The sequence below is a fragment of the Hippichthys cyanospilos genome, chromosome 6, assembly GCF_059441005.1.
Source record: "Hippichthys cyanospilos isolate Australia breed blue-spotted pipefish chromosome 6, RoL_Hcya_1.0, whole genome shotgun sequence".
NCBI lineage: Eukaryota > Metazoa > Chordata > Actinopteri > Syngnathiformes > Syngnathidae > Hippichthys > Hippichthys cyanospilos.
The window spans coordinates 18,521,621-18,549,196 of record NC_142374.1 but is presented as its reverse complement, the minus strand read 5'-3'; the positions used below and the strand labels follow the sequence as shown (position 1 = coordinate 18,549,196).

The following is a 27,576-nucleotide window of genomic DNA, read 5'->3' as shown; positions in this document are numbered from 1 at the left end:
TCCATCCGTGTCACAGTCGGCCTAATACAATACACACATTGGCTCACATTTCATTTGACGTATTTATTAAGTACATATATGAATTTACAAGCTAAAGTGACAACAAGTAACAGACACATTGCTTAAAAAAAATAATACCAGCATCAGTTTGTGACAAAAAAAAGGCATTTTACAACACAGTTTTATTTCCTACCACACACACACACACACACACACACACACACACCTTGGAATTAACAACGGCCAATGAAATGCCCAAAAAGCATTGTGCACTACAGTCACATCTAACAGCAATCCCCTGCACTAGAAAAATCTTTGACATATTCAGTGGTTAAAAAGCCCCGTTTTCCTCCTCCCTGAATCCTGATTTCTTTGTGCACTTCACACGTGAAACAAGCAAAATTAACACATTCATTAGGAAGAGGAAAAAAAAACAAACAAACATTGCTTTGGAAGTTAATGGCTGCCAAAAATAAAGGCTGGAACTACTCAAGGGCTTTGGCAGAAAGCAAAATGTAATATAATGTATGTACGGTACATGAGCGCCATTCTACATTCTAACAGAGTCGTTAGAAAAAAGTGCTTGTCAAAGTCCCTCCTTAATAAGAAAAAAAAAAATAATGTGCAAGGAAAACCCCACGCTGGGAGGGCCTGAATTGAGATTTGAACCCTGAACCCCAGTACTGAGGCAGACACATTAACCACTAGCGTCCTGTGCTACCTGCAAATAATTCCACAGAGCCAATGTGTAAATAAAGACACCACAATCTCTAAAACAATTGGAAAAATAATTAAATGCCTTATCCTGAAAAAAAAAAAAAAAAAAAACATTTCATACTCTACAGCGTAAACAAACGCCCTTGGCCAATGTCCCAGGAAACATACTTGGTACTACTAGCTCTTTTGAATTTGTATAAGCAGCAACAATAGCTATGCAAAAAAAAAAAAATCAAAAAATCTCAATTTCCAGCTGATTGCCTAATGCGCTTCAAAGTTATTAGCGCAATGATACGGAAGACTACACACGCAAACACTCTTGTCAGGAACTGATGCTGGAATACCAAAACTTCATTATTGCCTCATTTCAACGACACACAAACAACACACCCATTCATTTGTTTTCCTTCTTTTGTTCCAAAAATAGATGATTATATGTGTATATATTATACATTTAGATTATGTTTATTACCAAGAGTAGCCACAACCTAATACAGGTGCAAATATCACAATAGTACACTGACAGGTTCCAAGGAGAAGGGGGGGCATGATCGGAAACATGCACATCCGTCTTTTAATTGATTTGTTTACTTTATCATTAGTTTTATTATTATACAGTATGTGTGCTTTCTTTTTTTGTAATGGGACATATCTCTCCTCGGGCCTGAGAGTAACCTCTGGACACATTGAAACAAAATAAGTAACACACGTGAGGCTTCATTTTTCTGATGCGCCCGGTTGGGCATAACGTGGAAAATATTGGCCTGTTGCCATATTCTTGATAAGTATTAAGTGCCATTTTTTTTTCCACGAAAAGTACGATACAGTTTACTAATTGAATATCTCGTCTTCTCCGTTAAAAAAAAAAAAAAAATCCAGGACCTTTAGTTAGACATCAAGGATATGGAATAAATGCTCTTACGGCTTTTCCATACATATGGGAAGTTGAAATGCCGAAATGAAAAATTTGCGTTGCACATAGAAGGGTCGTTCTGCGTTGATAACGATGATGATGATGTGGTTAGGCCGGTCCGTTGGCGGAGGGCTGCTTCTCTCTGTAAAACAAAAAAAGACAAGATTTATAACGAGGTCGACTTAGCTTTGGGCTCTGTGGTGTGTGTGGCAAGAGGACGTTCAAGTGCGGGGGAACAATGAAGAGAATGGAGGCGGGCCACAATTGTTCGCTAAAATAAACATTCTGAGCATGCGTGACATTTCCTCATATGGTGGCGTGGAATGCCCCGCCTCAATTAATTGCATGTCTCCTTTTCCCCTTGTCGGGACGTTCGAGCCACTGTGTGTTGTAGACGTCTTAAGTACGGCACACAGTCTGGCATCTGTAGTGCTGATGTTTATGGTTGAGTTTAAAGACACCGCTTCATTTACTCAAGTAAACGAATGCCCCGAGCCATTTTGTCAGGAAATACCATCCTTAATTCTTTGCCTGTTTAAAAGGCTGAAACTTTCTGCAGTTGAGTAAACTATACGGTATATCGACTGAAGTTGTGTTTTGCCCCCCCCAAGGCCAAAACTGATTCGTAGTCAAGGTGGTTGGTAAGTGATATTTGGAGCTGAGATTCATTTTAAATCAAAGGGAAAAAAGTGGCCTCCAAATTAAAGCAAATTTCTTAATTTTACTGAAAAGTTCTTAAGCATGCATTTTATAACAGCTTTTAAGATTTGCATGCTTATTTTTTGAACAGATCATTGTGTTATGTCTTTATATTAATTGTACAATTCTGACAAAAATGTCAGAAACGTCCCAGGGTCATCAACATTTCTTAAAAAGTTCAATGAAAACTTAAGCACATAAATAATTCCCAGTAGTTTTCTATAATAAATAAAGTTATCCAAAATTTCTAACTAAAGTAAATGTTAAAATTAGGGCTGGGCAAAAAAAGTCAACCTGGTCAGGTAAGTCAACTTTAAATAGGTTGACTAAAATATCTGCTTTTAAGCTACAGAGGAACTATGTTTGCGCCACCATTTTCTACACGGGCTCTTCTGGCAGACTGTGTTGCAATGCTGGCAAGGGCGATATTACAAGTTTGGGTAAAAATAAATAATTTGTAGTTATTCATTCACTTCAACTCACATTCAACTTTATTAAATTATTTTTTTAAAAATTAAATCACGGTCAATCAATCAAAAGAGAACTCTATAAATTTTAACAATCCTCATTTGAGCCCCAGCTTCTATATGATGAAATGTGATGCTGACCTCGTCCCTAACACACGCCTGCTTCTCTGTAGTAGAGTAAACAAATGCCCCTGGATCCAATTTGAGGAAGTAACTCCACTACTGTGTGTTAAGTGCACAGACACGACTCACTGCGTGACAGCGGCAGGCTGCTGGCTAGGACTGGGACTTTCTCCGTGTGTCCTTCCCGATTCCTCGTCTCCTTTGCTTTTGTCCTCTGCTGTCTTCTCTGCGTGACTTTAAAAGAAAAGAAAGGTTTTCTTAGCAAAGAGGGGAAAAATGAGAGTTGAGCTCCCGAGAGAAAGAAAACCGAGTGGTTACAGATCCTGCTCCAAAACTCACCGCCGTTATCTGGCGTTGACTGTGCCCCGCCCCGCAACCCAAACAAGGATCAATTTGTACATGCTTGTAAGGGGGGGGGCAGTGTTTGTTAGTAAATTGCGTGCTAATGCTGAAAGCTTTTTTTTGTTGTTGTTCAAAGCATGCGATGTGGCAAAACGGGGACCTCCCCCTGCTGGCTCACTGCAAAGGGAAGACACTAGCTGGATGTTTAATAGGAAGTGATGTACTGCATATGTCATTATTGCAAACATCTGTGCCACACATGTGAGGCCACAGACACGCCTTTCGCTCTTTATGGATGTGTTAATTCCAGACTCTTGTTGGGAATATGGACTTGCTATGCTAACATAAGGATAATATGTACTGGGTTAGTGCAGTCCATTGATGAATGAGTCTTGATTGTCACACACGTCTTGTTTCAAGGCAACAGGCAAAAAAAAAAAATGTCCCCTCTATTTTTGTTACGAGCGGCATTTGCTTTCTCAAACAAACTTCAGGAAATCATCACACGCTTCACATACCGTCTAGTGGCTGGTCTGAATACTCTGAGGGTGGGGGAGGGGGACCAAACAGGTGGGAAGAGACAGGTGGGAGTGATATCAGAACAGCAACAAAGAAAGAAGGGGGGAGAAGGAAAAGCTTTGAGGGATAAAGGACCAACGATCTTTGTGAGCAGAAGAAAATGAGACCGAAAATGTAGTGTGTGCAATGAATGGGGAGGGGGGAAAAAGTGTCTAAAAATACTACACTTCAAATATTCTTTTGCCACCGCCTTGCAAACTCCTGTTAGATTATGAAAAAAAAAAAATCATATTTACATACATGCCGTGACTTAAGGAAGATTTTTCAAGAGGACGCACTTGAAATGAATTGTTTTTAAAGCAAAGTACAGCAAGTACCAATATCAGTATGCAGCCGATTCCTGGCCTTTGGGAGCAGTTTTATGATCGCAAATCATAAAAAAATTCAAATTACTTTATTCCTTTTGAAAGAAAATGCTACATTGAAATCGGTAGGTTCTTACTATCATAGTTCAACATACTGGATATAATATGACGAAATGACTACAGTGATCATTGGGACGTTTATTAAATTTCCTCATATAATGGTGTTAAATGTTCTCCAATCAGTCACCGGACATGTTAGAGGGAACTGAATGAAGTGAAGCGCGTGAATCCTTACATTTTCAGTGACTCAAATGAAGTGCTAATCTGTAAGCGCGCCTGTGGTACCTGCTGAACACGGCACGCTCGTTCTTGGCGTCCACGGTGAGCCGGATGGTCTCCTTGCCGTCGCCCGTGTTGATGGTCTCCGTGGTCGCCGCCCGGGCGGACCCGGTCCCCGTCTTGCTCTCGTCTTCGTCGGTGTCGGAGCTGCTGGAGGAGGAACTGTCCGACGCCACCAGCGGGGCTTTCCTCGCTCCGCATACGCTCCACACGCAGGCTGGAGGAAAGAATCCCATGCGTTTATTCCACCCCGGAATTTCGTATTTTCCCGGTGACAAACATTCAAGTTTATCTTACGATTCTGGCTTGGTTTGGTGTTAAGGTCCGAGTCCACAGGTGAGCTGCACCGGGGGCCTGTTTCAGAACTGGAGATATTATAGTATGTCAAAAACAGGAGAGTAAGAGCACTACAGATACTGCAACCATTTTGAGCTGTCGGGTGAGAGTCCGGGAGGTCACATTCCTTGCATTCCCAGCTCTAAATTTAATTTCCGACATGATCCAAACATTCAGGGGCTGACACCTTGGACTGGAAAAATAGCATAGATAGAAACAGCGAACCCCCATTTATTACGGGGATCCAGACACAGCCCTGGTGAAGATTTATGACACTAGGTGAAACTTAGATTTTTTCTTTTTTTTTCTTTTTTTTCTTTTCTTTCTATTTAAAATACTACATATCTTATTTGTAATGTACATGGATATGTCTTTAAAAGGGGGGGTTTAGTGGGGTGGCATTTTTGTTTTATTGTTCTCCCATGTGCTCGTAAGTATACTGTAAATTAAACAAAAAATAAACTGGGCAATGCAATAAAATAAAGGAAAAGAACCTCCCAAAAAACACCAGGCTGCATTATCCGAAAATATAACTTATCCCTGTAAACATTCTGTAGTCAGTTTTAAATGTTCAGATTTTAACCAGTTGTCAAGCACGTAACATCTAATCTGCCCGTCAAGAAGAACAGGAAGTTGTTGACCTCATTGTAGAAAACAGGCAGCTCATGGAGTATTGCTAAGCATTGTCTATAAGTGACTTAACGAACACTATTACATGTGTCATGTATGTACATATAACGGTATGTATGTGTGAACGAAACTGTAGTTGGTCTTAACGGTGATTGTTAGCATGCTAATGCTAATGGCGATTGCTAACTAAGTTTGTTGGTGTCCAAAATTTCTTATGTAAAAGATAATTAAAAAAAGGGTAGTTTTATCCACTCACTTCAACTCGCATTTAAACTTAGTAATGGTGGGCAAGGTAGGTGGTGCAATTATTTGATGGAAAAATTCGTTTGAAAAAGATTGGTTAGTGAGAGCCCTTCACCCCAGACAGCCAATAATTCATTTCTACTGAGTGTATTGGATGAGATGCCTCAGGATTGGCCTGAGGAATGACTTGAGTGAGCACGTTTGGTGGTTTCTCTTTTGGAATGTCGCCCTGGCCTTGTTCTGCCCCTCATAAATGCCACTAAATGCACGTTGCTAAAGTCTGATGCTGAATTTAGGGCTTTGCATCTCTTCAAGTTGTTGCGGTCAACGAGCGGAAGCAAAAGTCTCCTAGTGGTTGGAGACATTTACTTGTAAAATTTCCAGTTATGATGGTGTTGGTATGGTATGGGCGGGCATTTTGCAGACTCACCAGCAGAAAGGCTGGAAGTCTGTAAATGTAGCCCAGCCCTTCTCCTCTGTCTCAGAGGCGGCGGGCTGGGGACTGTCCCACGCTGCAAAGCCCACGCCTGCCGCGGGCGCCTTTGAGTTCACCTCCCCAAAGTCTGCAATCCAGCCGGAGTCTGAGGAACAATGTAGCGACACTCAAAACCTGTCATTCCCTCGGTGCGGCCCCAAACAATGCTACGTTGATCATATGCTACATCTCACTCTTTGTGGCCTCCGCTTGGCCGGAAAAAGGATCCATGTCATCTTTTAGCTCCTCGCCTTCATCGGAGTCCGAGCTGGCAGCTTTGTCAGAAGTCGCCGACCTATCGGACGCCTTACTCGGTGCTTGGCCTTGGGCTGTCTGCGAGCCACCGAACCTTGATCGGGTGGATCGAATGAGCATTATGACGCCATTGAGCGTGATCAAATCTGCAACGAGAACATCTGCAAACCTGTTCCTTGACTTGGTTTGTGTTGCATAGTTGAATTCTTTTTCCTCCCAGATGTCTTCTTCGTCATCATCAAAGGCTTGAATCCTCTCCTTGGCGCAGGCATCAAACGAAGCAGCGTTGGCCTGTATACACAGAACTGGTTCAAACTGGCATTTGGAAGATAAAAGGAAAATAAAACAATAAAAACAGTTACTATGGTTTGTCAGGCTTGAAATTGGCTTGCAGGTGTGCTTTGATTTTAAATGGCCGACATAAAGAGTTAATAATCGAGTAATCATATAAAACCATAAACACTGCCCACACTCCCCAATTTCAGGGAATAATTTCTTGGATTTTTGTAGTCCTTTCATGTAAGCTGATCATCTCTTGTTCAATCAAAATACGACAATTGGAAAGATTTGCTTGGATTTTTGGAAGGCGGTCACTGTTTCAGTTTCAAAATGGTTTGTGAATATGACATCAATTGCACGCATGAAATATTGCATAAAATGGTAGTCCATTTATGTATCCATTTCCAGCAGTGAAAGATTAATATTTTGCTTGTAATTATTTTTATGATCCAATTATTTTTCTTTTATAATCCCTTTAAAACACGTTCTCGCTGTCGATTGAAAATGACATCTGCTCTCAAAGCTTGTGTAACGACGTCACGGCTCACTTGAGCTGTGGTTGGTTCATATTTGAGCCGTCAGCACGCTGTATCATTTTCAGTCAACAGCGACAAAATTAATTTCCTCTATTGGAATAAATTATAATGCCATCAATCCGCCCGAGCCCCTCCAGAAACACACACACAAAAAAAAAAAATCTAAACTTAAACTCACACTCTCCTGGCCCGCATCAATGTTGATACTGATCTCGGCAATTCGATTAAACGATGCCCTGCAATGAGAGAAAATTGCATCATTCTAATAGTAAACAAGAATAAACCATAAAAATAATTATTATAATAGTTTAAAAAAAATAATAATAAATGCCACTTGAGTTCCAGGTAGGAAATGCACAGCCACTGTCATACACACACCCGATGCCGTCGTCGTGATCAGTGAACTCGTCGTCGTTGAAACCAAACTGATCCACAAAATTTGCTGTCATCTGCTGGATTTGGTAGTCTGAGAAAGCCTAAAGCATACATTCAAATATAGTTTGCTCACTAGGCATCCTAGTAGACACTTGTTAGATTTCACGTGTGTGCTGAAACCTGCTGGAGCGTCAGTTCTTTTGGGAAGGGGCTCTCCATGTCATCTTCAGAGGATGGCCGTGGATTACCGCTACCCACCTAAAAACCACAAATAGAACATAGAGAGTTGAAATGCTAAGAAGCTATGTGATGCATTGCGTGTGTTTACCAGATCTATGGCGTTTCTCCTGTTAGTCTCTGAAAGGGTCTGATTCACAAAAGTCTCCCAGCGCCCTCTGCAGTCATCCGGTAGCTCTACAGCTCCACCCCAAAAAATAAACAAAAAAAAGAGCCCCAGACAAGAAATTGATAATATTATGAAATAACGTGTGTAGAAAATAATCACAAAATACTTATCATTCCTGGACATTTGGGTGAGCATATCAAATGAAGCTTCTCAAAAAAAAGTAAACGGCAGAAGACATCCAACTCTTTGCAGCAAAGGTGTGCTCCATTTACAAACTCAGTTCACAGAAATGTTAAGATCACAAACTAGTACTTTATACGGTATACCTATTTTATGGCTTTAATTGGGTACAGTACGAGTCAAAAGTTTGAAAACACCCCTGGATTCGCTGTTTTTCATCATTATTTTCAATTTCCTAAATTGTAGATTTTATTTATTTACATTCCCCAAAACTTTCCACCACTAATTGCGCAAAAAAAAAAACGTAATTAACGTCATTTGACATCAATAGTGATCCTTGGTAGAGTTTGAGTTGACGACGCTCAGTGTAAAGAAATTACTATTGATGGAAATTTGAGGTAAAGGATAAATGTTCATCGAAACAAAATGTTTTGGATTTAGATTCTTCCGTATATTTGTATTGATTTACTGTCTAAACTAATCGATCACTTGACTACCTAAAATAAGTGATTAGTTTAGCACTTTGGTACCTCAAGTAATCAAGTACTTTAGCGCTTTAGTATCTGATGTAATTGATTACTTTTGCCCTTAAAATAATGGATTACACTAGCACTTAAATCATGTACTACTGGCCATTTTTCAAACGTCCTTTCACCAAACATTTGAAAAATATCAGTAAGTGGCTGGACTGAGTAAAAGTGTGATGGTGTTCCCAAACTTTTGACCCATACTGTACAAACTAGTATTTTGTACACGCATATTAATGAATCTGTGTATTCATGTTATAAATGAATGACTGCCTACACATACCGTTAATGAGATTACTAATCTGGGTGTGAACCGGGCCTTTCTCCAAATTGTGGACAACCGTGTTGGCGATTCTGGTGAGATGTCCCATGTAGCCTCTTCTCATTCCACCTTCTGACCTAAAACAGACAATTTCCACCCTTAGATGGTCACACACTAAAAGGCCTGCAACCTCAATAGTCTTACTGTGTTTTATCATTCTCTTCCCAGGCCAGTAGAATCCTCTCAACAAGGCGGCAATGCTGAAACAACTTAGAAAAAAAAAAAAATACAAGATTGAGAAAGCAGCACCAAAATTCCATCAGCATGTTAAAGATACCTACGTGAGTGACCAATAAATTATGTGCAGAATTGTCGGGAGTGCCCAAGACCGGCGTCGAAGCGGGCTCCTGCGACACCTCCTTGACGTCTTGAGCGACGTTGCCCGGCTGCAGTCTCATTTCGTGGGCACAGGGCCGCAAGATGGCCGCCACACAGAGCTCCACTTGGAGGTGCAGGAAGTTGTTCCACGTGTACTTGAAGAACGAGTTCTGAAAGTAAAATTGTTTTTTTGTTTTGTTTTCCACCAATGCACACAATGTTTGTGTTGATCTTACCAAAAGCAGGTCCATTGTATTGAGTCGGCAGAGTTCCTGCGCTATGACTGCATGGCTGGCGGAGCTAGTGTACAACAGGGAGGCCACGAGTCTGGCGACATGCAACCGCGTGTTCCCCAAAGGTTCCTCCAGCACGCCCAATGTCGTCAGCATGGGATTTCTCTAGATGAAGGTAAGAGATCAAAAAAACTGTGTTACTTTCACAAATCATTCCAAATGTTGTCAATTTTTTTTTTAATTGACGTTACTTTGGGAGGCTCCAGAAGTAGCTGGTGAAAATGTAGCAAGTGAGGTTGAATGGCTAACAGGATGCTGCTGTTGACGGTGTAACTTCTCTCAAAGCCCTGAGCATCCATTACACCGTCCACGCTGCCATTATGAGAAAACGGAAGCTTCAAAAAGGAGAGCTGAGGCATCTTCACGCCAACGCAAAGGTTAATAAATGTCGGCAACTCACACGGGCCGCCTGATTTCCAGTAGAGTGAGCAGAACCTGAATCCCGTTGACGATGCAGCTCTCTGTCCTTTCTCCTGAGAACATGTTCTGTAGCAGCTGCTCCACACACTCCTGCCTAGAAAACAGAACAATTGTATCTTTATCTGTCCAAAGAGCATGATTCCCAGGGCTTGTGTCGGTGCGACGTACGATTCCAGGACCGTCAGCAGCGGGTCGGGTTGGGACAGCTCCTGAAACTGATTGGCCTGGTCTCTGCTTAAACGAATGATGTCACACAAAGTCTGGGATGCGTTGGACTGCCTCTTGACAGAAACAACACACACCCATGTGGACTTTCAGGATGGTAACATTTCAAATGTGTTTTGTGGTTATAGTCGAGGTAATGATGGTTAACAAAAATGAAAAGAATTCAAACGCAACTGGAACAGAAACGTCAGAAACAAAAATTGGGGTTTTTACAAAATGATAACTGAGGAGAACTACATTTTACATTTATAAAACAAAATATAATTTCAGCAAAATTATCTTTATCATCTTTTAGCAGTGCATGACATAAATGTTAAACTTGCATGTTGGGGCACTTGTAAGTCAAGGTACCGCTGTGTTCCTCTAGTTTCTGCAACAGGACTCCAATGCGCACGTACCTCTTCATCCATTTTCGGACGAATAATTTCTATGAGTCTCTGAGCGAGCCTCTCTTCATTCAGCCACTGTAAACGATACCAAACAGCGTAGCAAAACCGGTGAGTGCGCTGGCCGTGTACACTATTTATTTGTTCATTTCTTACAGCGAGAGTCTCCAATCGAAGAGGTGGGGGCTCCACGCAGCTAATAAGCCGTAGCAGGACATCCATCATGGCCGACGTGTCGATGTGCTTTAAAACCAAAGCGAGGAATTCCTCCTTCCGCCGCAGGAAACTAATCACCTGAACGCCAAGGTCACAAGAGCTACTGTGGTTATGCAACACAAGGTCGCTGATATGGATTTTTGAGTTAAAATTGAAACATAGGATTCATTGAAAAATATTTTTTTTAAAAAAAGGTTTTTGTCCCTTTACATTTCCAACAATAAATATAGAAATTACAGGCAGATCATTTGACTATTTTACAGTACTGTACTTTGTTTTTTAATACTTGTTTGTTAAACTGGCGAAAAATTAGTTTTTTCTTTTAATTTGACAATTGGGGCGGGGCGGGGGGGGGGGGGGGGGGTGATGTCTTTGTCTAATACTGTGTGTTGTCAATTCCTGAATTTTCTTGATAATACATAATGTATTGTAGGCCTACCAGTCTAAACACAGCACTCATATTGTGTTTGTAGATTATAATTTAAGAAGTGAAATCCACCCATTTTTGTACACCTCAGGGTGCGACCATTTTGCCACTTGTTGTCGACAGAAAATGACATCACAAGTGCTCAGTATGTTTGCAAGCTGGCCCATGATTGATCATTACTTGAGCTGTGAGCAACTGATTGTTGAAGTAGCAAAATGGCTGCCCTCTGACATGGATAACAGCAGGAGGATTTTGTGTTTTAAATCATAATCCTGAAATAAATGTGTTGTTTGGGGCTACATAAAACATATTTTAGAAAGATTTTTTTTTTTGACGTCTCCTTTATTGTTTTAAAATATCTATACAATATAATATAATTTATTGATTGCAGTTAGTCAATCGCTGACTATATATACAAGGTGGGTACTACTGTAAACCTTGGATAAATAAGTCATGCTTTGTCACTAACAGGTAGAGTAATTGTTACCTGCTCGGTCTTCCGTGCAATAAGGTTCCCAATTGTCTTGCTGAAGAAGGATGACAGCAGAGGGTTCAATGGAGAGGGCTGCTCCAGGAAGGCATAGAGAATTTCCAGAAGAGACTCGTCGTTGCCCAGCTTGTCGTTGATCACGCCCACGTCACTTGTTAACAACTCGCATGCTATATTTGAATACCTGTGGGAAAAGGGTTAGTGACATCAAGAGTGGGAAATGCCAAAAGGTAAGCAGAGCTGCAGATTTAGCATAATAGCATGAGCTAGTATTCGCGACAGGCTTTCTTTGTCTTCGTGTGAGGGTGTTTGCTCTACTTTTAGAATGTAAAATCGACTCAACAAAAAAAGTGGGTGGGGTAAGGGAATGACCTAGCAAAGTGGTAACATGAAAAACTCATACTTTAATTAATTAAATTAACACATACTTGAATCGCTTTGTCTCCTCTATGCCAGCAGGAGGCTCTGTGGTAATCTTTTGAACCAGCTCCTGCATGCACTGGTCCTGGCACAGAAACAAGAGGAGTCTACAAGAGGCACAATGAAAAACAAAGTCAGTTGAGTCAGCAAAACGGCAACAATGGAGGCAGCAGAAACGTAATAATAATGACCTCCTGTTTTGAGCCTTGCACTCCTGCAGCACGTCATCCTCATCCATGAGCTCAGTGAGCGTGACATCCTCCTTGTCCAGTAAGGCTTCCAGGTGAGAAGCTGTGTGTAGGTCAAATTTCCAAAACATGGCTGTCGTCAGCAGCAAACTGGGCTCTTAGCTGGACGGAGAGAATTTTACATTGTAACATTGCTTTTCAACAACAATGCATACCTGTGAAAACTAATGACTGACTATAACATTAATTGACTTTTGGGGTTGGACGAGTTCTAAAAATATTCGGCTGGTGATTGCAATCATTTTTTTAACTCATCATTGCCATTTAATATGTGACTGATGTTTTTTCAAGGTCCTCTTCCCACACATAGACAGAAATAATTAAATACTCTTTCACTAGATCAGGGTGTCCAAACTATGGCCTGGGGGCCATTTGCAACCTGTCATCCAAATTTTAGCGGCGCGCATCATGCTTATGGTATCTAAAAAAACAAAAGCTTTGCTGGAATTTAGCGTTAAAAAAAATATCTGTTTGCCTCATCACCTTCAACAGAAAGCCTAGACTTAGCATTGTTTTGAATAATTGCCTTATCCATCTATTTTCTTGACTGCTTGTCTTTACAAGGGTGCCTAGCCAAACTGGGCAGCAAACAGGGTACACCATGAAGCAGTTGCCAATAGCAGGGCTCACAGACAAATGACCTTTCACACTCACAAACACACCTGAAGTCAATTTGGAGTGTTTGGGGGATTGAGAAACCGTAGAACATGCAAACTCTCCACACAAGAAGGCCAAAGACGGAATCGCACCCACAACCGCCGCAAGTGAGGCGGATGTGCTAACTAATCTTCCACCCTGACACCTCTAATTACGTTATATAGACAAAATGTAATTGACTTGCTTAGTTGATTTCTGCATTTTTAATTCAAGTCATATCAATTGTGGCCCTTACATTTTTCTATTTTTCTGTATCAGGCCCTCATAGGAAAAAGTTTGGAGACCATTGCACTAGATGGCAAAAGGTACAATTGACCCGTGAATCCACCTGTTGCCACTTATACAACATAATAGCTTTGTGCATGACTTAACAAGTCTGCATTTCACGCTAAAAAAGTGTAAGCAAGCGGAGAAATGTCAGTATGTAGTTCTACGTTTTTGTGTATGCGTGTGAAAGGGGGGAGGGGGGGGGGGGGGGGTCTCATGTAAAACGTGATTAGTTCCACCATAGTAGAATTGAGTAAAAACAATCAGTATATTTTGAGTGTTGATGCAATGCTCTAGCAAAATATAAGGTGCAACCCAGTGAATATACTGTGTATGCTTATAAAAGCAAAATACATTCGTAGCGACTTGTGTTGCAAAAGAGCGTCACTTTGCATGTAACACAGCCATGACTCGATCTTAATTACCATGTATTTAATTAACACCACGTTTGCGTTATTGGCTTTTTATGCCGTTTAATACACGCTCCCGCGAGTTTCAACCAGCGATTGTTGCCTTCGTCTTTTACCTAAATCGAAGGAAAAAGGCACGATAAAGATTGAACTAATGATATTGGAAAGCTATTAAGAAGCAGCGCTAGCTAGCTGACCTCGGTCAGCCTCCTCCGCTCTGCGTCACCACTTTACACTTGACTTCATTTTGAAAACGGATGTAGAAAATGTTCATTTGAAAATCGAGGCTTACCTTTCAGTCGTCATTGGTCTCGGTCATCGTCTAAGCTTGGGTTGTCAGGTCATCCGGAGCTGCAGCCTGTTCTACTCCAATTGTGGCGTATGTTAGCTTCACGCTAGCAGTGTCCTCCGCTCACCGTCCATCCATCCGCCGCGAGCGCGTCGCTCTCCGAGCGCCGTCGACCGCACCGACACCGGCGGAAATCAACTTGCGCCGCCGGTGGTGGCACCGATCAAAATGGCGGAAAAGATGAAACGTAGTTCATAAGTTCGGCTGTCCGTCAAGCCGCGGAACCATCAGCCCGATGACATTTGCTACGACGGGGGACTCTTGTCAGCAGTTACATATCCCCAAGGGGATTTTAAAGAAGCTGCAGAGTCACGTTACAATTCATACAAACGCCACATGGGATCGGAACCAAAGTTTCGACCCAAAATATTTCATGATTCCAATGCATTAGTCCGTCGGTTTCTATAGCTACTCTGGTGATGACTTTAGGGAGTGTCAAACAATTTTCATAGTTTCGGACGCGAGTTCAGGGACGCGTGCAAAAAATGTGATGCCAAAGGAGAATTTTTGATGGACTACAGCTATCATTTAATTCATCTACCTCTCTCGCTCTCTTTCTTCACTTATCCTCTCGCGAAACTGAGAGCATGTATGCATATTAATATGAACAATAAATATAATAAAATAGAAATATGTATAGAATATAAATCAGAGTTTTGCAGGAGTGCAGTCAGTCGTTATCTTCAGGGTGTTCTTGTTTTGATCTTATTCAGAGTGTTTATAACTTTAGGTTGAAAGAAAACGGTCTCTGTGTTTGTCTGCCTTTTTAGAGGCCTGTATTGTCGATTAGAGGGCAACAGTTTGAAGGCAGGACCAAGATGAGTTGTCTCTTATGACGACGAATGTCGATCCAAGTATCGTTTGACTACTCAAGTCAATATCCGTATCGTATTGTTAGTATCGATCCTACACATGTATTTATTTTGTTTTCTCATGGATTGCATTTTGGTACATGTGACACACCTGTCAGCCTGTCTTGTTCTACATTCATTTGCATTTTCTGTTGTTTCATACTATTTGGTGCCTTGGGTGATTATTTTTTTTTTATAAATTTTTATTCAATTTTCAGGGTTATCCGAATACTACTGTGCTTTAATTCCACTCTCCATGACTGCCTCTCGCCATACTCCTTTTAATTTTGTTGCTTTTTATTCATGCTAATTGTAGAATTTTGATATTATACATGTTTAAGAACTCAACAAGAAAGTGGTAGTTTAGAAAAAAAGTTATTAATAGGACAGATGACTTAAAATAGCATCTTTTTTCACCTATCTTGGTATCAGTGATCCTGGCACCAGTATTTACTTGATATTGGTCGACACCAATGTATCAACCATTGGATAGCTCTACCCACTAGTTGTGTTGGATGTAGTGTAAAGGGATAGTATGTAAGTTTAGACCATTTTTCATTATGGACAGCAGGAGGCGCTGCATTTACTATTGTAGCTATAGCAAACATGGCCGCCTCCGGAGACGTGTCGATGTAATTTAATAACTAGACCAATGAAAAAAAAAATCCTTGAATACTTTAATTTGCGTGGGTCTGAGTAAAAGTGTGTTGTCTTTTTGTGCTCTGCAATTAATTGGCGACCAGTCCACGAAGTACCCCAAAAAAAGCCACTTTATAGCAATTGAATACTCTAAATTGAATACTTTAAATCTTGAATACTTTAATTTGCGTGGGTCTGAGTAAAAGTGTGTTGTCTTTTTGTGCTCTGCAATTAGTTGGCGACCAGTCCACGAAGTACCCAAAAAAAAGCCACTTTATAGCAATTGAAAACTCTAAATTGGTCGCGGGTATAAATTGTGCACCGCTCGTCGGCCAAATACACAGATCGTTAGTAAAAAGAAGAGGATTGTAGTCTCGCATTTTTACATAGTATTTGGCTCTTGTGCAACTGAGCGGGTCATAATTTCCGTTTTAAAAGTCAAACGCGGCCCTCGAGCAGTTCGACGAAGACTGCCCACACCTGGCGTGCATTCGGTCTTCATACGACACACAAGTGCGCTCTGCATCCGAGCGTCACAAAGAGCGTCACGGTACGTAAGTCTAATAATAAAACCCGATTATGGCCCCGTGTGAAGCTGTACAAGTGCCCCCCGCCCGCCCCCTCTGGAAATGCCACTGCTCTGCTTCGGGGGCGTCTACGTCAGAGGGGGGATTTTGCGATTGAATCTGGCAACCCGGCACGATCCCAGCCGGCTTAGCTTGTGTGCTTCCTCTCTCAGCTGAACGTCCGCAGAAGGTAGCCGGCTCCCAAGCATCATGTCGAAAGTCGCGGACACTAAGCTCTACGACATCCTCGGCGTCTCGCCGTCGGCCTCCGAAAACGAGCTCAAAAAGGTGAGGGGATTGGAAATGGACTTTAGTGAAACGGCCCATGTAGGTCACCTGTAAAATTGGGCCTCGAAACTGCTCACCGACACGAGCTAGCTAGCTAGCTAGCTTGGGAAAATAAACGGGGTAACCGAAGCCAACTACACGGCTTTCCAGCGGTGACAGCGTGACACATTTCTCTCGCTATTTACGAAATATGACACATTTCATTTGCACGTTGAAAAGTTGATGTCCTACCGAACGTTAAAAGGAAACCAACGTGACCACGAGTGTTGTTGCTAACCGGCTACTAGACGATTCTTTTCAGGAAATAGTCGTCGCCATGTAGCCCTGTAAACGAAGCATCAGGTAAAAAATACATGAAATCAATTCACATCATTGTATCCGTTCGGCTTGTGTTTATCGCGTCCGAATGCCGCGTGCATGGCGATTCAAAATGATCTTATGATCATGAATATACAATTGCTAGCTATGTTAATTAGTTTAATCATCTTTACTTGCTGTTGCCATATTTTATACACATGCCAGATCTTGAAGGAATCATTTATAGTTAATCTGAATTTTTTTTTAGCATTCTTTTCCTGAAAGAATGCTTCAGTTCTAATCTTAACATTGCAGATTCACAACTGTTGTAACAATGAGTCAGTTTTACAATTCTCATTGTCAAAAAAAGATGCTGTCATATACTCTTTTGATGCCAATCTCTGGTTTATTTTATGGTTTATTTTTCGTCAAGTAAAGCATGCAGGATGCAATGTCAAGATGTGTCAAAGGCAGCGATGCTCCTTCTGGTGTCCTGATGTTTTTGACAGCAGGCCCACGAGCCGACGCTTTAGCCCTTTTAGAACCATAGCTGGTACTTGATTCACATCAAGGCAATGATTTCTTCCTTGTTGGAGATGAACAACTTGTGCGTCACCTTTGGGTTTATTACAGGCCTACCGCAAATTGGCTAAAGAGTACCATCCCGACAAGAACCCGGATGCCGGAGACAAGGTATGAAACATGGATGGGGGTATATGGTGGGGCACCTTGATAGGCAACCTAGAAATCTCATTGTAAATAGTAAAACATTTTATCATATTATTCTGACTGCATAATGCTAGTAATTCATTCAAAACCAAACAGCTTCTAACCATTCATACTTCTGGACAATTTTGAGTATTCATTTAATCATAGCGTTTCTCTTCCGGTTAGAAAATCTCCAGAATAAAGTCATTGTATTCATCCCTTTCCTGCCCACTTTTTGCAAAGTTTTTGTTCATCGTAACTTCCCAATAAGACAATAGAAAGTCTTGGGTGTTAAGATGCAGGGGGCTGCGTGCCCCAGAACAGGAAGTCCATCGCTCACTCAGACAGATGCAAACAGTATCTTAACTATTATAATTTTTTTTTTTCTTTAGTATATTGCTGTTTGAAAATTGCCCCAGAACAGGAACTCAGTCAGAAAGATACAAACATCTTAACTATTACAGAACCTTTAATAAAAATGTTGCCGTATGTAGTAAGGCTTTTATATTTATGACTCACTTTTTCTGTTGGTCCCTCAATCTTAATTTAAAAACTCAACTTCCTCATTAGTTTTTCTCCCAATTTTTCAATTTTGGAGGGACGTATAGTTCTTGCTAATGTCACTATTGTGCCTGTCGCCCGATGACAGATTTTGGTCCTCGGGGGCCATGTTTTTTATGTTTCTCTCACCAGCATGCTTAATTCATATTAGCTCATCAGCAAGCGCTACAGGATCTTGAAAATGATCCTAATCATTTGAATCCGGTGTGTTTGAGAGAAATACATTGAAAGCATGCAGAATACCAGTTTTTGAGGATGACAGTATGACTTCAACAATGTGAGAAAAAGTCACACTTGACCTTTGATTCGGGTTCATTTTTTCCCCCAATAGAGTTGAACAGTCTATATGTCATTAATGGTAGGGAAGGGTGTGAAAATTTTCTTATTTTTTTTTAAAGACCAAGACAATCTAAATTGGACTATCTCCAGTTCTCCACTTTGTGAAATGGCTCATCAGTCTTTTTTTTTTTTTGGTAGCGCAATAGACGTTTGTGTCTTATACAATTTGACATTCAAAATAATAGGCTATTTTTAAATCAACCCCTCACCCCCCTTTTTTTTATAGTGTTTTTTGACGCGGCAGCAACCGACTATGCCTTTGTGCGTTTCATTTTGTCACCCAGTTTAAAGAGATCAGTTTCGCATATGAAGTTCTGACGACCCCGGAAAAGAAGGAGCTCTACGACCGCTATGGCGAGCAGGGGCTACGGGAGGGCGGAGGCGGCGGGCCCGGCATGGACGATATCTTCTCTCACATTTTCGGCGGAGGACTTTTTGGGTTCATGGGGGGACAGGGCAGAGGACGCAACGGAGGACGGAGGCGAGGTGAAGACATGGTGCACCCTCTAAAGTAAGTCACTTAAATGATCCTTTTAGAACGCCATTTTGAATTTCCCCCTCCACAGTTTGTCTCCCGTGATTCAGCAACTTGACTGGATGATATGCCGTTTTTACAATCACCACATGATGTTGTATGCTGATGTTTTTCTTTTTTTTTTTCATGCCATAGAGTTTCACTGGAAGACCTCTACAATGGTAAAACCACTAAACTCCAGCTAAGCAAGAATGTGCTCTGTAGTGCCTGCAATGGGTGAGTCATTCATTTATTCATTTGTTGAGTGTACACATCGCGGACAGCGTTGACATTCTGCCATTTGCCATCCAGTCAGGGGGGCAAAGCGGGCGCAGTGCAGAAGTGCGCGGCATGCAGGGGGCTAGGTATGAAGGTGGTGATTAGACAGCTGGCCCCTGGTATGGTCCAACAGGTGCAGTCAGTCTGCACAGACTGCAAAGGAGAGGGTAATGTGACTGGAAACAATCCACGCAATTTCATGCGCGGGGATCAAACCCTAATCGGCGCAAATCTCGCTCCGCGCGTTGTTGTTTGTGCAGGCGAGGTCATCAGCGAGAAAGATCGCTGTAAAAAGTGCGAAGGTCAGAAGGTCAGTAAAGAAACGAAGATGCTAGAGGTGCACGTGGACAAAGGCATGAGACACGGACAGAAGATCACCTTCGCCGGGGAAGCCGACCAAGCGCCCGGCGTGGAACCCGGAGACATCGTCCTTGTCCTGCAGGAGAAAGAACACGAGGTAAGGACAAAAATCACATGAGGAGTTCATGTGGTCATCCTCAATTTTGAACCTATTTCATGCACCCCCCCTCCCCAGGAATTCCGCCGGGAAGGCAATGACCTCAACATGGTGCAGCGCATCGGCCTGGTCGAAGCTCTGTGCGGCTTCCAGATGACCGTCACGCATCTGGATGGACGGCAGCTGCTCGTCAAGTACCCGGCCGGCAAGGTCATAGAACCAGGTACGCATTCGTACGTACCGGCGCACCAACGCATGCGTCGCTGCGATAAAACGGGCGCGCTGACAAACGGTCTGCTTTTGCCGTCTCTCAGGCTGCGTCCGTGTGGTCAAGGGGGAGGGAATGCCGCAGTACAGAAACCCTTTTGAGAAGGGAGACCTCTACATCAAGTTTGACGTGCAGTTCCCTGAGAACAATTGGATTAACCCCGAAAAGCTAAACGTGAGTCGCCACGGCGCCGTCCACAAAAAAGTCCGTCGATAACGCCGGCCGTCGTTTCCGCTTCCAGGAGCTGGAGTGCTTGCTGCCGAGCCGCGCGGAGGATCCCCTCATTTCAGCCGACGCCGAGGAAGTGGACCTGATGGATTTCGACAGGAGTCGCGGGCCGGGCGGGGGCGCCAGGCGAGAGGCCTACAACGACAGCTCCGACGAGGAGGGCGGCCATCATGGCCCGGGGGTGCAGTGCGCGCACCAATAGAGAAAGACACTGATGCGTGTTTACATGCGTCGTTCCTCCAGCCCCGCTGTTACAACACCCTTCAAGACTTGACACGCATACACACACGTGCACATTTCTCTCCTGTCACGGAGACTACACACACACACACACACACACATTTGCACCCTCCTCAGTTCTATGGTGCCCATAAGAGATGCCGGAGTTGGGATGATTGTTTTGTGTTTAACGGACAGTAGTGCTCGACAACGCCTCAGGCCAAAAACTTGACTGGGACCTCGTGTCGGCCGTTTACTCTGACAAACAGCAGTCAGTCTAGTGGAAAAAAAAAAAAAAAAGCAAATATTGTCAAGTAGTGTACAAAGTTTTGTGTATTCTATCACACAAGCATGCTGCTTACTTGCTGATGAAATACAAACCGGGTCCACGCGCACTCGTGTGTGTGTGACATCAAGTCTGAAGATTCCACACAGCCTCATCCTCAGCCAGCATTTTCCCAAACGGTCCCCCCTCCCCCGCACTAGAAAGCAACTCAATTCGGAGTTGTAGTAGCCGTGTTTGAAGTTTTACGTTCAAAGCGTTTCTGGAAAGCACTCAACCTAAGCCGTGAACTGTTTGAAACGCGCCGGGCCGCCATGCAGGAGCTGCTTTTTCGGCCCATGGCTAGCGCTTGCCTTGTTGATGCTGTTTGACGTGAGCGGACGCTGTCAAAATTTTGAATGTCTGCCAAGAAATCTCCCACGCACAAGTCGACAGATCCCAACCGCATAATCCAAATTGTTTGACAAACAAGAGTTACCCCCCCAAAGTTTTTTTTTGTGTAAATTAAACGGCGCCCTTCAACACCAATAGCGGCCATCTTCGTTCGAAAAGACTATGGAGCTTCAGTGTGTAAATTGATGGAAAACCTAATGGGGACTTGTCATCGATGAAGCGATGTTAACTGTTAATGCTTATTTTTGTCCAGATGTATAATAAACAATCTGCAACTCCCACCATTGTTTACAAAACTGTTTAATTTTCTGGTGCCAGCTGGTGTATTTGTTGTGTAGCTCAGATGCCATCGTCTTGGTCCAGCTTGTCTTCATTTCTTCTGCTTTGGAGGTGCACTGGAGCCAAAAGTTCTTTGAAGCCTGCAGTGTTCCTGTAGAGAAACTAACAATGTAGACGTTTTCTAAAAAATGAAAGATCTTAACTGACTAGTATACCTTTTTCTTCTGCACTGCATGATAAAAGAGCGTTCCCTTCTGAGCTGCTCCAGTTGTTCTCTGACCAGCATCTTCTGATGACTCTTGTCCTCCTGAAGAAGACCGGATTTATTGCTGTGCGATGTTTATACAGCGCTCATATTTCCGATAATGCCAACTGCTTTACTTGTGGAATATCTGTCCTGAGATGTCTCATTCTCTCTTTGTGCTTGGGACCAAAGAAGTCCTCATCTGCCTTCCTGCTCTGGATGATGGACAAACGCTCCTGGATCTAAATCAAAACCCATCCTCATCATCATTGCAAATGTCTCATTCACCCTCCTCAGATACCCTCAGCTGCTGTCTGTCTCTGTCCCTCTGCTGCTTCCGCTCAAGCCGGCGGTGCACGTCCACCAGCTTCCTCATGGTCTTTTCTCTCTCCAAAGCAGACACGGCTTCCCACCCTGGCATGCTCTCCTTTCCCTTCCGGAAGGAAAACAATGAAAATAGAATCAGTGAGAGATAAGGTTTGTGTTATACAAATCGCAAACCATAGCATTGGCTGTAAACCTAGAACATAAATGCTAATAAATCTCTTTTTTTTTCGTCTGTTTGTTTTTTTTTGTTTTTTTAGGAGAGGGGGGGGGGGTGAGACGTGGTATTTTAATTAAAAAAATGCACATAACCAGGTCTTATTTAAACATTAATAATCTCCCCTCTTGATGTGTATAAAAAAAATTCTGACCATATAGCTTTGTTTTATGAAACTAATTCTACACGAATCCGCATAATACGGAAACATGCCAAGCCGCTAGGTGGCAGTAGTTAAACCATGTTTTTTTTTAACTTATAACAAAGTAAGAATAAAATAGACAAAACGCCAACAGTCTAACATCCCTTAATGCAAGCTTTTACAAGCTGTAAAGGTTAATTAATTGATATGAATTTGATAAAAATTTAACATGACAGACTGTGTCCTGTGCGGTGGGCTTGATTATGTCGTTCTCGGTTGTCTTCATATCCAGCGAGTCAGGCAAGGGTTTTTTGTCGGACTCCTCCCCAAAGTTGAGCTATAATAAATCCAAAAGAAACCGAATATCAAGAATCATCTAACGGCATTTGCGATGTGACAGCATTAGCACCTCCTGCTGGCCGCGGTGTTGCTCTGCAGCTTGCATTTGACTTATCTGTCCTTCGTGGCTTTTTTCATCCGTGTTTTCGGCCGTGGAGGTCTTCGATTGGACATCAACAACATGTGAAGCCTCCCCTTCCTCTCCTGTGTTGTCTTTGAGATATGTGCACCAAGCCAGAGTAATCAGCGAGTCCTGTTCCTCGCAGTTCTTTGTCTTACTATCCTGTCCCTCGTTATCATGTGTCCCTTCTCCTTCAGCTCGACCCGATGAATCTGGAACACATACAACCTCCAAATAGGGAAGACCTCCCAGTGTCACGCCACAGTCTGGAAGGAGTAGATGAACATGAAATTGAGATTAATTGCAAACGCGTTTCTCATAATTTAGCTGGTACCTGCGCAGACACTTTGTTTATCAGGCTCATCCTTCGTTTGGACCCCATTAAGCGCTGGTTGAGATTCACGCAGACCAGCGGTGAAGTTCTGGGCCTCTGCAGGTCCATCAGAACAGGACTGATGTGGGACTTGGCTGATAACGTATGGAGTAGCTGAATGGGAGTGTGGATTGAGGAGTCGGTGCAGATCGTTGGGCAGGTCTTGCGCTTGGACTTTGGACTGGTATTCCTGTCTCAGCGCTTGGAGATCCTCATTCTTCAAACGAGTCCAATTTTTTTTGTTACTTTTGTCGCTGGATTTGATGACATCATTACTTGAGTTACCTCATTCACCAGTGCCTGAAGGAATGAAGATGTTTGCTTCTCCTGGATCTCCAGGAGATCCACCAGGAGTGTCAAGATGGCTCGGTCCAGCTGGTCTTGGGACCACTCTTTTGAGTCTTGATTTTCACTGCCGGAGCAGATTTGTTGCAGCCGCTTTATGCAACCTATTGGCAAGAAAAAACATTCTTTATTTGGAACGAGATGCACAAAAGTCAAATGGACAATACTCGTTTTTGGAGAGTCTGTGGGAGCTGGTCTTTGTAGCTCCTCCCACGTGACCCCATGTAAGAGGTCGACCAGCTGCTTCCTCTCCTGCTGCTGAGTCCGCACCAACAACTGCAGCAAAGACTGCAATTGGATTTCAAGATTTATATTGAGGATAAAAAATCCAATGCAAGGCACTGAAAATTGGGGAACATTCAAAGCTGCTATTCTCATGTCAAACTTGGGCTCAAACAAGTCCTTGAGTAATTCAAGTATCTTGGTTCAATGAAATGCTAACGGTAATTACATAGTATACTACTTGATTACTTAGTACTTCATTACTTAAAGTAATCAATTAATTTAGTTACATAGGTATTAAAAGAATCGGTTGAGTAGTCGAAACATTTAGTACCAGATGTTTGTGTGTGTGTGGTGTGAATATTTGTATATATATATATATATATACAGTATATGTACTGTATGTGTGTATATATGTGTATATATCCATGCGTGTTTATTATGTGTGTGTAAATATATATATATATATATATATAAATATATATATATATATATATATATATTTGTATGTATGTATCATAATTATCTGTGATTGAATGTCTGGAGTGTTAAAAAAACCATAAAACTATGTACGTATTTGGCATTGTGTCGAAACCCTAAATGAAAAGCTACTTTGACCACAAATCATAATTTGAAACTGCAATCCAATTGATGCCTTAATCCGAACTTTAACTCAAGCCTCAAACGCTAAATTGAAATCTTGAAACCAACTTGATATTAGGGTTAAAACCCTAACCGAGCGAAAATCTCAACGTTGAGAAAAAATCGGCAATTACCTGCTGTGATAGTTGTGAGTCATCCACTTTCACGTCGAATTTATCGTGGCAGCGTAATATTGCTGCAGCCTCTTCTTCTCTGCACGGACTGAAAACACGCGGCCTGCAAAGACGCGCAATCAACTTGCATACTTTTCCGAGTCCTGTTGAAGTGGCCATCGTTCATCTCACCACATGTGCCACCGTTGTCTGACAGTCAAATAAGCATGGTAGGCTGTTTTTCCTCTTTGAGCTCTTCGAGTTGCTGACCTGATGTGCAAGGACAACAGTCTCAGGCTCTTTTTGTCCAACCTACAAAAGCACAAGAACCTCAAGAATCAATCATCCAAAAACACATTTTTCTTAGTATTTTTTACCTCTCCATTAAGGCTGTCAGTTCCTCCCTTTCTTGTCGACGGCACGCGTTTATTTTGTACAAGAGCGAAACTGCTGTGAAGCATTCTTTTCTGGACTCTGGACAAACACTGGAGGACAATCATGTTTAAGATTACGGAATTCAATTTAAGTCCATTAATGAGTGGGTTGGGCTAATCGTTTGTGTCCACGATAGTGGACATTTGTTTTTGGGTTATATCTTTTGATTGATTGGCGCTACCCTACTGGCATCCTGGCCTTTCCAATGACGTCTCACACGTTTCACTGCCAATGACGGCTCTAGACGTCGAAAATCCATTTTTACTGCGCTGGCAGTGAATGAGTTAATGATTCTACTTCTCATTATACCTTGCCCGCATATTATCACAGAATAATATGTATTATTTGTACTAAATAATTGAAGCTGCCAATTCCTGGAAGAAGCTTGAACTCATTCACTGCCAATGACGGCTATAGACGTCAAAGATTGTTTTTTTAATTCACTTTCAGCAAATGAGTGAATTATTCTACTTTTCATTATATGTTGCCTGCATATTATCGCTAAATAAAAATTCACTATTCACAACAAATAACGAAATCTGCCATTTCACGGAAGAAGCTTCAACTCTTTTACTGCCAAAGACGGCTTTAGACGTCAAAGATCCATTTTCATCTTTGACATCCATAGCACTGAATGTTAATATTAAACAAAGCTGTAATTTTACAACAATAAGGTTTTTTTACGATCAAATGTAAAACCGCATAAACAGAATTGCTGTATAACAAGAAAATAATGATATTGAAAGAACAAATTCCTAATTTTAGGACACCGGAAACCACCTGTAAATTATGAACGCTCCCGGCAGCTGAGCCAAAGCCACGATGTCGTCGGCCGCCAAAGCTTCCTCTGCCAGCTCTTCAAGCCAAAGTTCTTCACGGTGACGTCGCCGTGGCGACAGAACCTCCCACACGTCTGCACCTATGACATCACCCCCCATAAAAGGTGTACCTCCAAATTGCAACAGGGTAAAAAAAAATGAAGGCGTTGTCCTTACTGTAGTGTTCCCGCATCATGTCAGCAAAAAGCAAACGAGTCGCCACGTCGTACTTGACTTCGTTCAAGAGGAGGACGTCCGAGCAGGAGGCCGAGCCCCAGGCTTCACCTACGACCCTTGACCTTTGAACCGCCCGGGGACAGGCCAGTATGCTTTGCACGCCTTCTGTCACCAAACTGAACTCATGAGCATTTTTAATTAGCAGTCGGCCCAATAAAGAAAAAAAAAACGTCTATAGACGTCATTGGCAGCGAATGAGTTAAACGTTTACTCTGCATTAATATTTTGACCTAATTACCTGGCCCAGCTTTGTCTGGCTGCCTTTTGGAGCCGCCATTCTCTTCTCGTGTCTTCGTCCTCATGTGTCTTCCCCTGCAAAACATGAGCACGGATGATACATACTAACGGCACAATGAACATTTTTAATTTTTTTTTTTAAAATATTTCGTACCTGTGTGTTTTGGTGTAAGCACTTGAGCACGGGGGCATCATTGATAGGTGCACTCTTGCATAGATTCATCATGTCCACATGTCCTAAATTGAGCAGCTGAAATTCCCATTACGATTGAACATAGTCATGACGGACACCATTTTTTTTTTTAAGATTGGCATCGTTAAAGGAATGAAGTCAAAGCTGCATCACATTTACCTTTTCTTTCTCTTTCATGCTCTTCATTTCTAGGAGAACATCCAAAATATGCTCACCGATGCGAGACCATTCACTGTCACATTCTATCGACTAAGAAACAGACAAAAAGTTTGCTCGTGTTTATCAACTCATTCGGTCTTCAAGACGCATTTAAGTCCAGGCATTCAAATTCCAGCTACACTTAAAAAAACAAACAAACAAAAAAAGTATTTGGCTTAAGGACAGTTTAAAAATGGCTAGTACGAAATGAATCAAAAACATGGTACTCAAAGTACTCACCTACTTTAGGTAATTAAAGTAACTTAAAGTAATCAATTACCATAGGTAGTTATGTACTAAAATGATCACTTTAGTATTTAATCATTTTTCCATTGGGTACTAATGTAATTAAATAATTTAGAGCAAAAGTAATCAAGTACTTTAGGTACTTACCGGTAACTACTCATTTATTTAAAGTAATTAAAACTAAAGTAATCACTTAATTTAGGTAATTAAGTCGTAAATTAGTCAATTAATTTTGGATGCACTCAAATGACCTCATAATTTTGCTTGAGGACCAATGTTATCGATTACCAGTGCTAATCGATTAATTTACATCCTAAGTACTGATTTATTTGATTACTTTAAGCGCTTAAGTACCAAAATAATTGATTACTTTAGATACTAATGTAATTATTTTGTACTAAAATAAACGATTACTTCGATTATTAATCTAATCACTTATTTTAGTTGAGTGCTAAATCAACAGATTTGGGTACTTAAGTACGGATTTATTTGATTACTTTAGGCAATTAGGTATTAAAGTAATTGATTACTTTAGATACTAATCACTAGCATCACTTCAGATAAAATCAATCTAGAATATGTGGAAAAAGAACTTGTGCAAATGCTAGTCACATCATGATAGACGTTTAAGATGTGAAGCAGTTCTCCGAAAGTATTGCTACAAAAATGCTAATACTGAAATGATGAAAGTTAAATAACGTTTCAAACTGGTATAGCACAATAATTAGGATTCTCGATGAAGCCTTTCTTACCTGCTCCATGGTGCGCCAGCTGCTGGCCTATGAATTATACAAGTTGTTGCTATGGTTACCGACAAGGCAGCAAGCTCAAATGACAAATGCAATGC

At 41.8% G+C, this 27,576-nt stretch overlaps 3 protein-coding genes and 1 long non-coding RNA gene across 7 annotated transcripts in view; 2 read left to right on the top strand and 2 right to left on the bottom strand.

Annotated features, from left to right (window-relative positions):
- The window catches only part of LOC148422586 (uncharacterized), a 37,693-nt gene extending 25,182 nt beyond the window's left edge, over positions 1-12,511 (top strand). The window contains exons 7-10 of one of the 3 annotated variants that reach the window (XR_015865945.1): positions 9,296-9,437; positions 9,552-10,341; positions 10,789-10,936; positions 12,223-12,511. This is a non-coding gene — a long non-coding RNA (uncharacterized LOC148422586). The other 2 variants (XR_015865944.1, XR_015865946.1) reach the window with 2 other exon arrangements.
- ppp6r2b (protein phosphatase 6, regulatory subunit 2b) lies at positions 44-14,506 on the bottom strand. 2 transcript variants are annotated; one of them, XM_088417711.1, is made up of 24 exons: positions 14,058-14,506; positions 12,375-12,533; positions 12,192-12,290; positions 11,761-11,947; positions 10,787-10,924; positions 10,643-10,708; positions 10,188-10,300; positions 10,000-10,113; positions 9,791-9,911; positions 9,543-9,704; positions 9,270-9,476; positions 9,133-9,197; positions 8,950-9,065; positions 7,942-8,033; positions 7,794-7,871; positions 7,617-7,714; positions 7,417-7,474; positions 6,593-6,714; positions 6,363-6,517; positions 6,124-6,274; positions 4,782-4,849; positions 4,491-4,701; positions 3,049-3,153; positions 44-1,772 (listed from the first exon to the last, which is right to left on the bottom strand). In XM_088417711.1, exons 2-24 carry the CDS (start codon positions 12,500-12,502, stop codon positions 1,739-1,741), a joined length of 2,688 nt encoding a protein of 895 aa, XP_088273837.1. In that variant the 5' UTR covers positions 12,503-12,533; positions 14,058-14,506; the 3' UTR covers positions 44-1,738. The 2 variants fall into 2 exon arrangements, with proteins under 2 accessions (XP_088273837.1, XP_088273838.1); XM_088417712.1 differs by having other exon boundaries at positions 7,942-8,027; positions 14,058-14,505.
- A 1,675-nt stretch (positions 14,507-16,181) lies between these two features.
- Positions 16,182-21,285, top strand: dnaja2b (DnaJ heat shock protein family (Hsp40) member A2b). Its single transcript, XM_088417567.1, has 9 exons — positions 16,182-16,458; positions 17,389-17,448; positions 18,648-18,874; positions 19,034-19,114; positions 19,190-19,323; positions 19,417-19,613; positions 19,692-19,836; positions 19,928-20,055; positions 20,123-21,285. The coding sequence occupies exons 1-9, from the start codon at positions 16,381-16,383 to the stop codon at positions 20,309-20,311; spliced, it is 1,239 nt and encodes a 412-aa protein (XP_088273693.1). The 5' UTR covers positions 16,182-16,380; the 3' UTR covers positions 20,312-21,285.
- Positions 21,286-21,298: 13 nt separating this feature from the next.
- On the bottom strand, positions 21,299-27,549 carry LOC148422583 (uncharacterized). The gene is made up of 18 exons (XM_088417566.1): positions 27,482-27,549; positions 26,445-26,534; positions 26,247-26,342; positions 26,094-26,167; positions 25,796-25,971; positions 25,581-25,719; positions 24,743-24,850; positions 24,558-24,677; positions 24,387-24,489; positions 23,556-23,676; positions 23,329-23,492; positions 23,005-23,260; positions 22,620-22,936; positions 22,449-22,547; positions 21,829-21,960; positions 21,665-21,769; positions 21,499-21,590; positions 21,299-21,434 (listed from the first exon to the last, which is right to left on the bottom strand). The coding sequence occupies exons 1-18, from the start codon at positions 27,488-27,490 to the stop codon at positions 21,344-21,346; spliced, it is 2,292 nt and encodes a 763-aa protein (XP_088273692.1). The 5' UTR covers positions 27,491-27,549; the 3' UTR covers positions 21,299-21,343.
- Positions 27,550-27,576: the final 27 nt, after the last annotated feature.